The sequence below is a fragment of the Notechis scutatus genome, chromosome 6 (assembly GCF_049901735.1).
Source record: "Notechis scutatus isolate UNSWTSFEM ecotype Mainland chromosome 6, rNotScu1.2, whole genome shotgun sequence".
NCBI classification, from domain to species: Eukaryota; Metazoa; Chordata; class Lepidosauria; order Squamata; family Elapidae; genus Notechis; species Notechis scutatus.
The window spans coordinates 37,797,720-37,813,400 of NC_142014.1; the positions used below are offsets into that span (position 1 = coordinate 37,797,720).

General features: G+C 35.3%; 1 protein-coding gene across 1 annotated transcript in view; it reads right to left on the bottom strand.

Moving 5' to 3' along the window:
• ZFC3H1 (zinc finger C3H1-type containing) overlaps positions 1–15,681 on the bottom strand; it is a 44,802-nt gene that overhangs the window by 20,213 nt on the left and 8,908 nt on the right. Inside the window, exons 7-17 of the mRNA XM_026667721.2 lie at positions 10,958–11,055; positions 9,823–10,026; positions 8,509–8,661; positions 8,068–8,205; positions 7,093–7,211; positions 6,395–6,541; positions 5,078–5,252; positions 4,812–4,943; positions 3,343–3,891; positions 3,007–3,116; positions 944–1,075 (exon numbers count right to left, since the gene is read on the bottom strand). Coding sequence (XP_026523506.2) covers positions 944–1,075; positions 3,007–3,116; positions 3,343–3,891; positions 4,812–4,943; positions 5,078–5,252; positions 6,395–6,541; positions 7,093–7,211; positions 8,068–8,205; positions 8,509–8,661; positions 9,823–10,026; positions 10,958–11,055 — 1,957 coding nt within the window. The remainder of the gene's footprint in view (positions 1–943; positions 1,076–3,006; positions 3,117–3,342; positions 3,892–4,811; positions 4,944–5,077; positions 5,253–6,394; positions 6,542–7,092; positions 7,212–8,067; positions 8,206–8,508; positions 8,662–9,822; positions 10,027–10,957; positions 11,056–15,681) is intronic.

The following is a 15,681-nucleotide window of genomic DNA, read 5'->3' on the forward strand; positions in this document are numbered from 1 at the left end:
CTTGCAGGGTCCTGTTCGAGGAGGCTGCACCGATGTGACGAACCTCACAGCAATGCCACCGCTCACATGTGCTACAACAAGCTTTGCAGAGTCCTGGGATATGCTGAAGGCTCGGAGTGGAGCCGCTTTTGTGAAAGGCAGGAAATTAGAGAGGGAGCTTGAGGAATAGATGACAGGCAGGAAAATTCCCCCTCCCCATTTTCTTCCTGTTTGCCAAAAACCCTCCATTCCTGCCCGTCTTTCTTCCCTCAGTCTGTGCTAAGCCTGTGGAATATCTCCTTTTGGCTGCTACAGAAGTGGCCCAATGGAGAGGCAAGGGTGCCTGTGGGGCGCTTTCAGCTGCTAAAGAAGGGGCCCATTGGAGAGGCAAGGCATGTGGGGCATTCTTTTGGATAGAAGGAGCCCAGTGGCTGGGCGAGGCACGTGGGGGGAAAATTAAGACACCCCTCAAAAAGACGGCCTAGCTATTTTTCCGGGGGTCAAAAAAAATAAGGCCCTGTCTTATTTTCTAAGAAACACAGTATTAAATTTAACAAAGTAACTATGGAAAGTGCAATATACATCAGGATGGAGGAAGAATCTTCTCTTAATCCTCCAATATGGAACACCCTGATTGGGACCCCAGTTCATGTGTATATATTATATATACCTCATCTATGTATGTATGTATGTATGTATGTATATGTGCATGTGTGTATGTGTGTATTTGGATGGAGGGATAGATTAGATAGATCTTTTAAGTATGAATGTACATTTTTCAAGTTAATTTTACAGGCACAAAAGGAAAACAAGCATGATTTTTTTAAAGAACATGTCACCTTATTTAATGATTCTTAAAACTGCTTATGCTGTTTTTGCTCAGACAGCCTGACAAATTCATACCAACTCCACAGGCAATAATTTGCAATACAAATCACTTAATTTAAGATACAAAAGAACTCACCATTGGCAATCGTCGTCATTGCATGTGCCTGTTAAATCAAAACGGCAAAAACACTGTTTGGGTTCAATCTTATTGCTGTAGGATACCGAGCTGAGGTAAAGTTTTTCTTTTGTTCTAAAATAAGGACTAAACCTAAAAAACATAAGTAAAATCAAATACTTGTCATCAACAAAATAATTTTTTAAAGCAAAAATGGGAAAGGTACTAAATTGCATTCAAATCAACGACAACTGTAATCATAGTCAGATACCCAAAATATCATTTGTTATTCAGTCCAAAAGGAAGATCAATTGTTTTTATGCACAGAACCCATTAATAGATTAGCTGGGATTACAACCATTATCAAAATTGATACTCGCTAATATTTTTATCTAAACAATCCAATGTTGTCACTGGAGATGGTTTTTTAAAATCTAGTTTCCCCCAAAAAGCAAGGAGGCAGAAATGTTTTAATATATTTATATAAAAGGAAGAGACCACTACATTTAGAATTATATGAAAAATGAATAGAAAAAATGTTGAACTAGTGACTGATGAGAATAGACAGAGCAAGGTCCGAGTAAGTGTATGGGATATTTAGGTAAGTGTATCAGTACTTACTTTGTCTAACTCAAGACAGCCACCTACCTTTTAAAAAAAAAAATTCAGAGCAAATATATACCCCCCCTTCCCGGTTTAAAATATGTCCATCTCCCACAGCCTTTTAGAGACCATTTATAAGGAGCTCAGCATCTCTGTATGTCTTAACTTTTGAAGGTGCATTTGGGCACCAGTGCTTATAAACCCTCTTTCCACCCTCAGAATAGTAGGTATTTTAAATAAATACAGGTAGTCCTTCATTGACCATCAATTGCTTAACTAGCATTTGAAGTTACATCAGAGCTCCCCAATTGGGTACCTAATTCCAACAGCTGCCTCTCCCCATGATCAGATAACTATATTTTGCGCATTTGGAAACTCGCCCACATTTACAGCTGTTTGCAGCATCCTGCGATCAAATGACCATGATTTACTTCTTCTTTTTTTTTGCAGAAAAACAGTGTTTAGTTCCATTCTGATTTTCAGTAAAACTCCCTATAGCAAACAATGAGTTTGCTTTCTAACCATGGCATTCATTTTACAATGTTTTATGATTGCTGCATTTGCTTTCCAACCGCTGCAAAAAAAAAGTCATAAAATAGGGTTGTTCACATGATGAGCCACTTTATGACAGTAATTGAAAGGCTCCATCACAGCTGTAAATTGAGGACTACCTGTACTTCTCTCTCTAGTCCTTCCCCAATCCTTCTACTAACAGTGCAGTTAAGTTACCGTATTTATCGGCGTATAACACGCACTTTTTTCCCCCTGAAAATAGGGGCAAATGATGTATGCGTGTTATACACCGATATAATGTTAAGAAGCCTTCGGTGAATGCTGCTGGGATCGGGGATCAAGGACACAAATGAAAGAAGGGGAGGGAGGAAGCAACCGAAGCCTGTCCTTCTCTCTGGGTCAGCTCTCTCAGTCGCTCTCTCGCTCCTCCACCAGCACAGGAAGAAACTGCTTCAAAGAAGCGGGGGCTTTTCCTGTCGCCGCAGCTTCCCTGAAGCGCCCGTTTCCCCACCCCCACCCCATCCGCCCGCCCGCCCGCCCGCAGTGCTCCGTTTTGCCTGCCTGCCTGCCTTCGTTAATGGTTGAATTGGAACAGCTTCGGCTGAGTAAAAGAGGCGAATAGTTATTATTCTCAGCCGAAGCTGCTCCCAAACAACCAGAAACTAAGGCAGGCAGGCAGGCAGGCAGAATGGGACACTGTGGATTGAAGCGCGCGTGGGGTGGGAGTGGGGGTGAAATTTCCCTCTTAAAATGAAGATGCGTGTTATACGCCTGTGCGTGTTATACGCCGATAAATACGGTATATTTTTCCAGTATACCCCAGTTGCTTCCAAGACAACACATATTTACACCTACTTTGACAATAGGACATTTTCTGATTATATTAGACACTCCCATCTCTGTTCTAAAACAACCCTATTACAGTATCCCATTGGTGAGAAACAACTTTAACAACTCCATGTTCATACCTGTAAGATTTAAAAACAAGAAGAGGACTATGATATGGTCCAAATGGGTATGGCTTTCCTTCTGTTTGTTTATTTGGAGCTGTGACTTGGTCTATATCCACTGTTATTTCCTAGGAAAGAGTATACATGTGTATATGTTGAAACACTATATGAAGATTCACATCATAGTAATTAAAAATGTAATGCATTGGAACCAAGACTAGAATCTTCCTACTTTTTCAAGAACAATAGTAATCAAGTAATACAAGCTAATGAATACTAACCTAACTCCTATTCTAAGCATTATTAACTGTAAGTTGAAGCTATAAGTTTTCTATTATTTAACATACAACTTACTTGACCAGAAGCATTTTCTTCATTAGAAATCATGAATGGTGCATTTTTTTCCAATACTTCTTTCAAACCATCAGCTTTCACATAAAGATTTTTTAGTTCATCAATATTCAGACCCAAAAAAAGCTCTGGTTGTTCTAATGTCTTTTTAGAAAGTTTGTTTGCAGCTTCTTGCTTGGGAGTGTCCACATGTTTAAAATTGGGTTTAGTAAAAGAATTTGATTCTCTGAAAGACCTTCTTCGCTCCCTACTACAATTGGATGAAATTTCATCATCAAAACAATTCTCTTCAATATCGAAGCTCAGTTTGTCTTGTGTAAGATCATGAAGGGAAGGCTGAGGTAGTGCAAACTCAGATTCTTCTTCTACAGAAGGGACAATAGTTAGCCGATCCTTATTCTGGTATGCATGGGCCTCTTTTAATTGCTGAATTTTCAGAGCATACTCATGTTGCAATTGTTGCAGCCTTTTTTTCTCCTGTGCAATCAACTCTGCAGAATGCTTCTTTGGGCTTGATGAAGGTGATTTCTCGAGTTTCAATGTTTTGTTTGGCTGCAAAGAAGCAGAGATCTATCTCTCACACGAACTCAATTATGGGCAAGATAAATTAGAAACACAACATTTGACTAACTTCATCGTTATTATTTTTTAGAGAGAATTTATATGTTCGGCTGAAAAGTGAAACATTTTGGCATATTTGCAAAAGTTCAATTCAACCATTCTACAGTAAGTATATTTACAATGATCCATAGTTTTACAGATTACAAGTCTCATTTGGCCTCTCACAGACTGTATCTTCACCCCAGTCATGAGAAAGATCTTGTTGCTACTTTGAACTTGTCAGGTTTTCAGAACATGTACCAAATGGCTAGCAAGCACAGATACAAGTATCCATTTCTTTCATTATGCTATGAAGATGTTGGAGGGAAGATAAAAAGGAGAAAAGGAAAAAGCTCACTACAAACTTCCAACATTCATTGATTTACTACAACTTCATTTCTTTTCTTTTTTTCATTTATCCTGGCAGGAATGGCAGACAATACTTTTTGGGCTCTGATACCTGCTGTATTCTGAGGACCAAACAGCTCTGTTCCTGCTAATTACTGAGCTGTTTTGGGTCTGGAATATGTTTTGATACTAGATGCAACCCCTCAGTTCTTGTCTCGATCCTAAGGGTAGTAGTACTCATATGTATTTTTAAGACATATTATAGACAACAAGCTTATTTTGCAACAAACTGCAAAATAAGTTCAAATCCACCTTAAAAATTAAAGAAATTTGAGGGGTTCATGGGATCACACTAGCCAATATTCAAATTGCAATATTCCCTTCAGTTTTTCACTTACACCTGACATTTATGTTTTTTTCTAATTGTATTTGTAAATTGTCATTCATGTTTCATCTTGTTTTCTGGCTTCCAGCCTAATGACTATTTCAAAACAATAGTTCTTAAATTTGAAGAATAAACTTACTCCAAAATGGCTATGTTCAAGTTTTCGTTTTCCGATTTCTTTGCTAGCCAGGGCTTTGGCTCGAGCAAGCTCTTCTCCGTATTTTAATGCCAATGCTTTCTTTACTGTTACTCGTTGCTGTACTCTGTGAATCTGAAGCATTTAAACATTCTTCAACAAATTCCATATTCCAACCAAAATTTTTAAATTAAATTTTAAAGACTCTTAAACACATCGAATAAGCAACTATTTAAAATACCGCTAATGGCCCTTTTCACTTTACTTACTTGTTCTTGAAGTTTTTTTAAAAATATCTTATTAGCATTTAGTACTTTTTCCGTTGCTTGCAGTTGCTCATTAAGCTTAGCAATTTTGCTTTCAGCAAGACGAACAGATTCTTTCTTTTTTGCCTCTTGCTGTAGAAGATGTTTTAACACAGATTCATCCTTCATCAAAAGAAGTCTAAAAAAAATAGTTACATTCTAGATAAAAGCTCTATATTGTCAGAATCATCATCAAAAGCAGCTGAAGTCTACCACATATTTTCAGGATTTTTTGATACATTTTCTTTCAATTAGCAGACTATGTTTAACAACAGAATAATATTATAAAACAATAAATTAAGGAGGGAAATTGTGAAAATTATAAAGAAATGGCACATTGATATATTGCAACCCAAACAGTGGTTTTATTTAAATTTACTGACCATCCAACTTCAGAATCAACATTGCAGTCTAAAATTTGTATCTAAGTTAGCAAAAGTTGATTGTGAAAAGATATACACATCTACAGCACTTAACTTTACATACATTTATATGTACCACAATTTCCACCAATGAGCTAGTGTTTTTTTAGGGGGAAAAATGGGGAGTAGTGAACAGTATATATGTGTGTGGAACTGAGGCATGAAAACGTATTGCCATTTTTAAAAATTAAAATGATTAATATAGACCTCCAAGGTCCCTTCCAACTGTTATTCTTTTATAAAGCAGCTGTTGGAAGTTGGAATATTGAGTTCTCATAAATTGTTAAGAGTCACATATTTTCTAATTTAAAAATAACAAAACACATCAGAGAGTGTATTGATAGCAACTATATAAACAAACTGCAACTCCAAAAGTTGCAGTAAATTTAACTCCTTTCTCATTAGAGAGATATACTTAGTTAGCAGTAATACTTGTAGATGGTATTTTACAGAGTATTACTCCTGTATAGTTTTCCATCTGAGTAGACCATCTGACCAGCCAAGGCCAGCTGGTCCAATAAACTAAGGAAGAAAGAACCTTCCAACTTCCTAATAACTGCCCATTGGATCAGCCTCCAAAGAAGACATTCCAGAATCCTCTTTTTAATTTAGAGGAATAAAAAGGCTGGATGACTTTGGGCCAGTCACTCTTTCTCAGCCCAACTCACCTCACAGGGTTGTTGTTCTGATGGGGAAAGTAGGAGGAGGAAGGTATGTTGGATAGGTTCAATGCCTTGAGTTATTTGTAAAAATAATAAAGGCAGGATATAAACAAACAATGTAATAAGCAGCAAAATATAAAAGATTAACTCTTTTCTCCCATAAAACCATATAGATGACATCACAGGAAAAAACTTACTTGTGCTTTTTCAGTTTTGCCTCTGCATCTGTAACTTGCTTCGTTACCATAGCTATTCTACCAACTCCATCAATTTCAACATCAGAGTTTACTGGAGATGAACTTGTCTTCAAAGGTTCAGCTATTATCAAACGTTGCTTCTCCCGACTAAAAGGGTTTGAAAACCATTGTTTAAATGTTTCAAATTCAGAAATCAGAAAAAAAATAAGAGAAAATAGAACAATCCCTGAAAAATAAGCTAAATCCAATTAGCAGAACTTAAACTAAGCTAAAATGACCAAATGAATCTGTTCAAACAAAAAGGACAATAACTTGGAGATTACTTTAAACAACCGATTACTCATTTGTTACAGCATTTATTTATTTATTAAACATGTATGCATCTCACCAGAGGCAACTCTATGTAGTTTACAGACATACAGTATCACCATCCTCTTTTAATGACCCCATAATCCCTTGCGGAGCAAAGTCTGGGCAACTGAATGGAACTGAGTGTTTATTGGTCAGATGCCCTTCCTGTCGCAATGCAGAGTTTTATTCAGCAGATACATTTTCAGTGTGCCCAGAGAGAAATATCTGCCTCTACCTAAGTAGAGATCGAACTCACAGCCTCCTGATTGTGAGGCGAGAGCTCCACCTCTAGGCCACCACACCGCTCACAGACACACAGTATCATATGTACAGTATATTAAATATACCTGGCAATCTCTTCTTTTAGAAGTCTATACTCTATTTTTTTATCTTCTGGTAAGGCCTCAGGAGTTCTTACAGGATTATTTTCTTTTTCTGACTTTAAAGGTGCTTTGGGTTTCGATGCCTGCAACAAAAAGACCCAAGAAAGAAACCTAAATACAGTATTAGAAGTTCAGAAGAAAAGTTAATTTGAATTCATTTTTATATGGTATGGCTTTTTCAGGTCTCCATACAGTATTTCCCTTCAGCCGTACTTCCTGGGAATTCTAATAGTTATACTTCCAACATATATGGAGATTGCTTGTAAACATGGATTTAGAAGACAAGAGGAGAGCAAGGTAGCACCAATTAACATTGAGGAAGGGGCCAATAATATTTAAGGGCTCCTTTCCAAAAGTATGTTCTGAAAAACTTTGAATGCTTCATTGTCTCCTACCATGCCAAATCTTTTTCCAGCATGTGCCATTCTAGGAATGATCCAATTCCAAAACTGTTTCAAACAGATAATCACCAGAACACCTCAGAGATCTTTAAGTTTGTAAGATACAATTTCTGAAAATTGGTGAATTGTTCCAAATATGGCATGAACCAGAAGGAACCTGAAACTTCTAGTTTCTGATCAAGGAATTTTCATATTCCCAGTAAGGAATAATAAAAATCAGCCAACTACCATAATCTATAACAAAGAACCATGAAAGCAAATAGTAAAATACAAAAAAATGTAAATATATGAAAAGGGCCAATTCTGGCTTTTAAAATAATTTTTAAAATTTAATGCTTTTCAGAAAGTAGAACTAGAACTTCATAGTGACTTTTCCCCAGAAGAAGATTCTGAAATTGCTTGCTCTAGAGGAACAGCTATTTTACATTTTTTTTAAAAAAATAAAAATTATCTTATAATGAAAGACAGGCGTAGAGAGTAAGAAATGTGTTTTCTTCAAAGAAACATATGGTATACATGCGAGCACACATCCATTTACCTCCACTGTTCTTCTAGCTTCTTTGATCATGGATTCCAGACCTCCAAATTCATTACTAGTAGAGTTAGGTTGTTCTGCATCTGATTCACTGTCATCTGAATCATTCAATGTAACAACAACTGACTTGTGCTTTGGAAGCTGCAGAAATAAAATTACCAGTCAAAGAATATAACTATTTTGACTGAACATACAAGCAAAATCTAGTATTATTTAATTTTTAAATGTACACTGAACTTCCATCTGTTAGATGAGAAAAGTATGTTAATCACTAGCTTTTTTACAGTTGACTTTATGTTGACTTTATTTCTTACTGTACACAAATCTGAAATCAGCATTTCCTCAGCTTCCTTGCATTATCAATTGAAAATAAAATATTCAATTTTAGCCACTTTCCTCATATGACAATTTATAAGACACTTTAAAATATGAAGAATTTGTTACCGCAATGACTGTTCGGGGGGGCCTTGGTACTCTAATAATTTTTGTGTTCTTTATACGAGGTTGACACACAGTATTAATACTGACTGCTGAAAGATTGCTTCTTGGCACAGAATGAGAATTATTGGGAAAAGGTGGAGAAGGTGGACTGTTTTCCTAAAAAAGAAAAAAGAAAAGATTACAACACTTAAATATTGTATTAAAACTATATATTTAAATCAATAAACTATTCAAACACATAGATTTCTCTGTGTATCAATATGGGTAAAATATTGTTTTAAGGAAACTTATAAATCTTTCATTACCCATTAACTTTGATAATGTCTGCCATGACTAAAGTCAGATATTCACCAAAATCCCCCACATTATTCAATCCTGCTAGATTCAATATAGTGTTTTTGCAAACAGTTGGGCATCTGTTTCAACTATCCAACTATTTTTTTAAAAGCACCTTATGGGATTCAGGGATATACAATAATTATATTTATCTTACAGGCTTTAAGGGATAAGCAAAACAATTCTACTATGTTTTAAAAAAATAAATTTTGGTGCCTATTTACAGCAGCCCTAAACCCTTTAAAGAGATAACGCTTCTTTCTCATACCACCCAAAATCAGCAAGTGATCACACAACATATTCACTGTAGTCAATGTAGGAAGAGTAACAACATGTCGAATACCAGAAGAACCTCTTCTGTTTTTAAAGCCCTCCACTACTAAAAATGCAGTGGATTTTCCAACAGTTTAAAAAAAAGTTATACGTACATTGTAAAATCTGCAAACTACAACAATCATCTCACTTCACAGATCTCTTTCCAGAATAAACAATACTAGCTGCTCTCTGAGCTTGGTTGTTTTCTTACAGGTTGTTTCATTACCCAAACTAGGTAACATCATCAATGCTAGACTAACCTTTTCTTTCTTTCTAGCTAGTCTAGAATTGATGACAGTACCTAGTTAGGGAAATGAAACGTCTATAAGAAAATGAAGCTCAGAGAGCACCAAGGACCCCTTCATTTCAACTGAGGTAAAAATATTCTCCTTTATTGGTAATCTTTATCCATAGATCCATTCTTCATCCAATTTTGATTCTAACGCTGCCAATTTGATTATACTAGAGTTTATAGCAGTTATTTTAAATCCTTAGTAAATAGCTGAAATGCAGAAGAATTTTTAAAATTCTAAATAACTCATCAACTTATCTGATTTCTATCATACATCCTATTTTTCGACAAAAAAAACAAAATAGCAAAACACATTTTAAATAAAATGTACTAGTGCTGCCATCTAGTGGCTGTATTAAAAACCTATTAAATACCTCTGGTTTGAAAGCTCGTTTGTTAGCTAAAGATTTAAGTAGCTCTTCCCGTAGTAACATTTCCTCCTCCTCCTCCTCATCTGCAAATGGAGGTTTCGGTGGTTGTTCAGGTTCTTCAGGTGGAAGAGGAGGAAGAGGTGGTGGAGGTTCCAGAGAGACAGTTGAAATACCCTCCATATACAATTGGCTAATTGGTGGTAGAGTCTAAAACAAATTTAAAGAAAAAAAAAACATGTTATTGCTACTCAAGATTCTCCAGTACTATGTTTTTGTCACCTCACAAATGAATTGTTTTAAGACATCTACACGGATTTGTCTTTGAAGATTCAATAGGTGCCCTATCCACTAACTAGGGAAACTGTAATAGAGCTAGAATCATTACCTTGATATTGGGTGTTGGGGTGCTGCTGCAATGATTATCAATTTGCTTCTGGTTCCATATTAAAAGGGATCCCCTTTAAGGGTTACACAGTTTGGTGCCCAGATATTCTCAAGAGCGCACTGTGTGGTTTCCAAGGTAGACCAAGTATTCTCACCTTGTATTAAGTGAAAGATCCCTTCAATCGCAGCTGCCTTTACACTTTGAAATATATTAACCCCAAAGTAAGGAATGCAACTAATCTTCAGCATAAAACCATTTTATAGTAGTTGTGTTTTTCAATTTGTTTTGTTTCAACTATAAGACAATTTAAGTCCTTTGAAGTAGTTGATCTAAAAAGGGGAGGGGAAATTATATTGCAAAAAGTCTGCCATTTTTTAAAATAGAATTTTAGCAATGTGATCTTGAAGTGTTAAGAAAGTTGAAAATTGGAATGCTGATCACTTAGCATATGTGGATACAAAACCAATGCTAAACAACTATTACATAGTTTTATCAAGCTTTTCTAGCACAACTTTTATTATACATTACCGATGATTAGTAGTGCTTTCAAAAAAAGGAGAGAACAGAAAAGCTGTTTCAAAACTCCTATTATAAGAAGTACTTTAAAAGAGAATTCTCAAGATGGCCAAAATAAACATACTAATGCAAAAAAAAATAATGATGAAAAACTTCCATAATTGCATGTAGGAGGCATAAAAAAGTGTATTCTCAGATTTTTCTACTTCAAAAAATTCATCTTGTATTATCACTTACTGAAATCTGTGGTGTGAGGGACAGTGAGATTTGCTGAATAGCAGGAGGAAAATATCCAGCAGGACATTCAAAATAAGGAGGCTGTACTGGAGAAGATGCTAGAAAATATTTAACAGAAAAAACGATTGTTACTACAAACTACCATTTATTGAAGGGAATACCTTTACAGCAGGGGTCTCCAATCCCTGGTCTGTGGCCCAGTGCCAGGCCATGCAAGTGGAGGGCAAGTGTACAAAGCTCCATTTGCGCAAGCAGTGGGCCTGTGTGAAACAAACCCCACTTCTCCTTCTGCCGCCAGTCCACAGAGCCGGAAAGGCTGGGGACCGCTGCTTTACACTACTTACTCTAGTCATATACTTGAAATCATGACATGATGAAAGGAAGAAAATTATAACTGCAAAATGTCACAATTTAAATTCCAAGCTTATCTCATTCATTAATTAAATAAAAAGATGAAATATACCAGAATTCAATTAAGACTTATTTTACATATGCATTATTCAGCTTCACGCTATAATTCTTCAGTTACATTTCCAAGAGGTGTGTGTGCGCGGGTGTGTGTGTGTGAGAGTGAGAGAGAGAGAGAGAGAGAGAGAGAGACTCTGTGTATCTATCTGCATAAACCAAGCAAAAATATATTTTAAAAATGAATCTTAAATCTGTTCCATAATAACACTACAATATAGTAGAGATCTTCCAAAAATGGGGGGCTGATGAAGAGTTGATTTTGCTGAGCTTCTGGTTTGGGTTTCTTCAGTGACAGACTGAAATCCACAATCGTGCGCGGTTTTGATCTGCGCTTGCCGCTGGAGTGCCCCGATCCTTTGGATTCGGGGCTGAAGCCACCCCGTAGAGGTGGTGAAGAGGGGGGAGATTGCTAGCCGAGTAGAGGGGAGCCGCATCTCTCCTCCTTGGCTGGTCTAAACTCCCTTTCCCGAAGGTGGTTGCAGCGGTGGTCAGAAATGGCCACCTCAAAGAAGAACCCGACTGGATAAGATTGTGCAGGAGGAAAACAAAAAGGAAAGCAGGACAGTCCAGGCTAAACAACAGAGAACATCTAAGCAAGGTACCCTGAATCTAAAAGTACCTAGAGGGATACTTCTGAAAGATCTTTAAGTGGCGAAGGAGAGAGAAAAGGAGGTTAAAAACCCTTTTTTACCTTTATATTGACAGTTACAAATGATATGGAAAGAAATTTATATTAATCTATTTTGACACTAATAGGCAACCTTAAGCTGAAATCTAAGTGTTAAAAGGAGAATAAAGATTTTTTTCTTGGTCATTTTAAAGCCCTAAAAAGAAGTGTGGAGGCAAAAGGGTGGAACTTGGAATAATGGAAAAATGCAGTGCCACCTGGAAAAATAAAGAGGATTAACAGTGAAACTTTGAAAAGACTCCCGAGGATACATTGTAACTGAAATCTTATTAAGATACAGTAACCCACGGAAAAGAAAAATAAAGGAAAGAAACAAGAAGGAACAGTCTGGGATCATTTGGTGATTTTAAAAAAAAGTTTTTGGCATTGGTTTTTTCTTTCTTTTTCTGTTTTTACTTAAAGTCAATTGGGTGGTTGTTCAAAAGTGTTTAAAATGCCATCCCTCCTGGAGGAATTGAAGATGAGTCTTAAAAAACAGAAAGAAGATGCAGAAAGGGGAGGAAGATCCTTTGACTTTGTATTTGAATTTTTTGAAATGGAGATCCTGAACTATGAAAAGCAAAAGGAAAAGCTTCAAGAGCAAGAAGGAGGGCAGGACAAAGAAGAAGCCATTTTCAATGATCAAATAATGCAAAGTGTGGTAATAAGGGGGAAAGGAGTTAAAAGTTTGAGATCAAAAGGAACAGCCAAAAAGAAAAATAGTCTGAAAAAGAAGTATAAGAGCAAGGAGAAGCAGAAAGGAAAACTACAGAAGGGAAAATTAGAGAGAGAAGGGTATAAAAAAGGGATGAGAAAAAGGGGGGAAAGATAGAAAGGGAAAGGGAAAGAACTTATGAGGGGCAAAAACAGGAAATAAAGAAAAAGGGGAAATGTATTAGGATTAAAGGTATTTGCTCAGCTAGAAAACACAGAGACAATGGTTAAATTAAGTTAAAAGTAAGGATTCTGCAAAGGTACAAAAGATAGTGTTGTGACAGTAGAATACTGTAATGAGTTAGAAATGAAATAAGTAAATAATCTATGAGATAAAACTGTATTGTTATGTAATGGTATGTTTATTTATAATTAATGCAATAATAAAGAGAGGGAAACATCGCAATTGTTTCTAAAGATTGATAAAATATTGAAAAGAAATGTGAAAGATTTATAAGGAAATTTATACCAGTTACTAGAATGAATCTGAATAATTATTTTGCTTATTAATAGTATATAATTTATAAGATAAAACTGTATGACTATCCAATGGTATGCTTATTAACAGTTAAGTAATAATGAAGAAGGGAGGGAACATTTCAATTGTTCTCAAAGATTGATAAATATTGAAAAGAAACGTGATAGATTTACAAGGCTCATACCAGTACTAGAATGAATTTGAATAACTATTTTGTTTACAAATGTTTATGTATATATATATTGTTTTCGCTATGTCTTTAGAATTTTTCTTTTTATATTTTCAAGGGGAAGTACCAAGCAGAGTCTGAATGATGAGATTTACATGATATAAAATAGATATTAGAAATTTGAATGTTATAATTTTAGAATGCACAAATTCAATGTTTAATGAGATTTCATATGATAATAACAATAAGACTTAAAGGTGTTGCACTCCGATTGTCAATCATAGGGGGAATTTTGCTTTTTAAGAATGTTGGAAGAGAACATATGAAATTGTAAACAAGACAGATGAAGGTATAAGTATAATGAACAAAAAGATACAGAAATTTAGGTAAAATAAATACAATTGGGTAAGAAGAAAATGAGATAACCATAAAAGAAAATTTAGAGAAGGGAGAAAGAGAGAGAAGTTGGAAAAAGAGTAATAAGATATGAAGTTGAATACATAAGATGAATATGCATATGAAATTGTGTCTGTATGGAAATGTGATAACCCAGAACCATGCTGTACTCAAATAAGATGTTTTATTTGTTTTGTTAAAACTCAATAAAATTGTATTTTTAAAAAAAGTTGCTTTTGCTGTCAAAGACAGCTTTGTGGCAGCACTTGCTCCCTAGAGGGAAATGGTAGCAACTAGGAAAGACCCCAGATGACTTTCAGACAACTGTACCACTTACCTGTGAAGAGAAACCTGGTTAGTTACAACTCATGAAAAGAACAGCCAAAGAATCTTTTCCTATCAGCTGTTTTGATTTTTAAGGACATCTTCTTTTTAGCATCACTTTATGAATTTGGTTTTGCTTTTCACTTATATTTTGTGTCTTAAACATCTGGTTGAATGCTGAGCTATCCTTTACCCTTGCTGGATTAAAACTTTTTTAAAAAATTCCTTATTGGTTTTGAAATGAAACACTTTCGCTTTCATTTCATGGAAGTTGATGCCCTGAAGGTTTCTTTTTCTATAATAAAAGTGCTTTGATTTATGCTAGACTGTTATAGTAAGGAAGTTGTATTTCACTAGCTTTTACAAGAAATTTGCTGTTTTACTGTATTTTATTTCTCAATATTTATCTGGTTCTTTTTTCTTTTAACCCTCAAAGCGACAAGAAATATTTCCCTTTGTCTCTTTTATTCACTTTCTGCTATGGGAAAATTATCTCAATCTCTCTTGCAGTCAGCTTGTTGTTAACAGACTGTTCTTGAGAGGAATTCCCTATGGGTTTTTTGGGACTACATTCTACATTAAAAATAAAAATGAAAACATTAAAAGTTTCCTTGGAAGCCTTTGGAAAAAAAATGCTTTTTAACCTCCAAGCTCTCTTTAAAAATTTGGATAAAAGCTTAATGAAGCAATAACAATTATATATCAACCTAAAGAAGACATTATATAGGCAACAACAGAATCAGATGTGCAATTGGATGGACTGCAAATTGATTTGTTGCTGACAGAGATGGAGAAGGAATTTTGCTGAAAAATTAAAGATGGTGGAAAAAGCTGAAAGGCCTATGAATTCAAAAAATTCAGAGATGACAGAATGGAGTGATAAATTGGACTTGGAAGAAAATGTATGGACTTTTTGAACAATAAATGCTATGGAGTTACCTACAACAGAGATTTTTGATGAGCGAGAGACAATGACTATAGTGATTAAGACTGAACGGAGGTCGTTGCTGACCCCTGTGTTAATAAGACACAATAATGGATTGTTAACAGAGGATTCTGAACTGGGTTTCAGGTGATGGGGTTACCAGTTAGTTGTGTCTTTTTATAGCAGATAAATGATAGTTCAAATTGCTTGGATAAATAGATTGTGGAAGCTTATATATTATAGATCTCTTTTGCAAGGAGGAAAACTACTAATGTTATAATATATTTATTAGTATTGGAACTGGAAGGGACAATACATATGTATGGAGTTTTATGCACTTATTTTTGTTTTTTGTCCTGTTTAGTTCTTGTTTTTTGTAAGTTTGCATTTTAACTTTTGAATAAAATATTTTTTAGAAAAGAACAATAGCTCTACAATATAGTTTATGGCATAATTTGAACAAAACCAATTGGACAGAAAAAAAACTAAAGGGTTGAAAGAGAAAGATACACAAGCAGTGCCACAGACAAAATAATATCTGAATACATCATTCAAATTAAGAAGCTATTTTCACAACAAAATT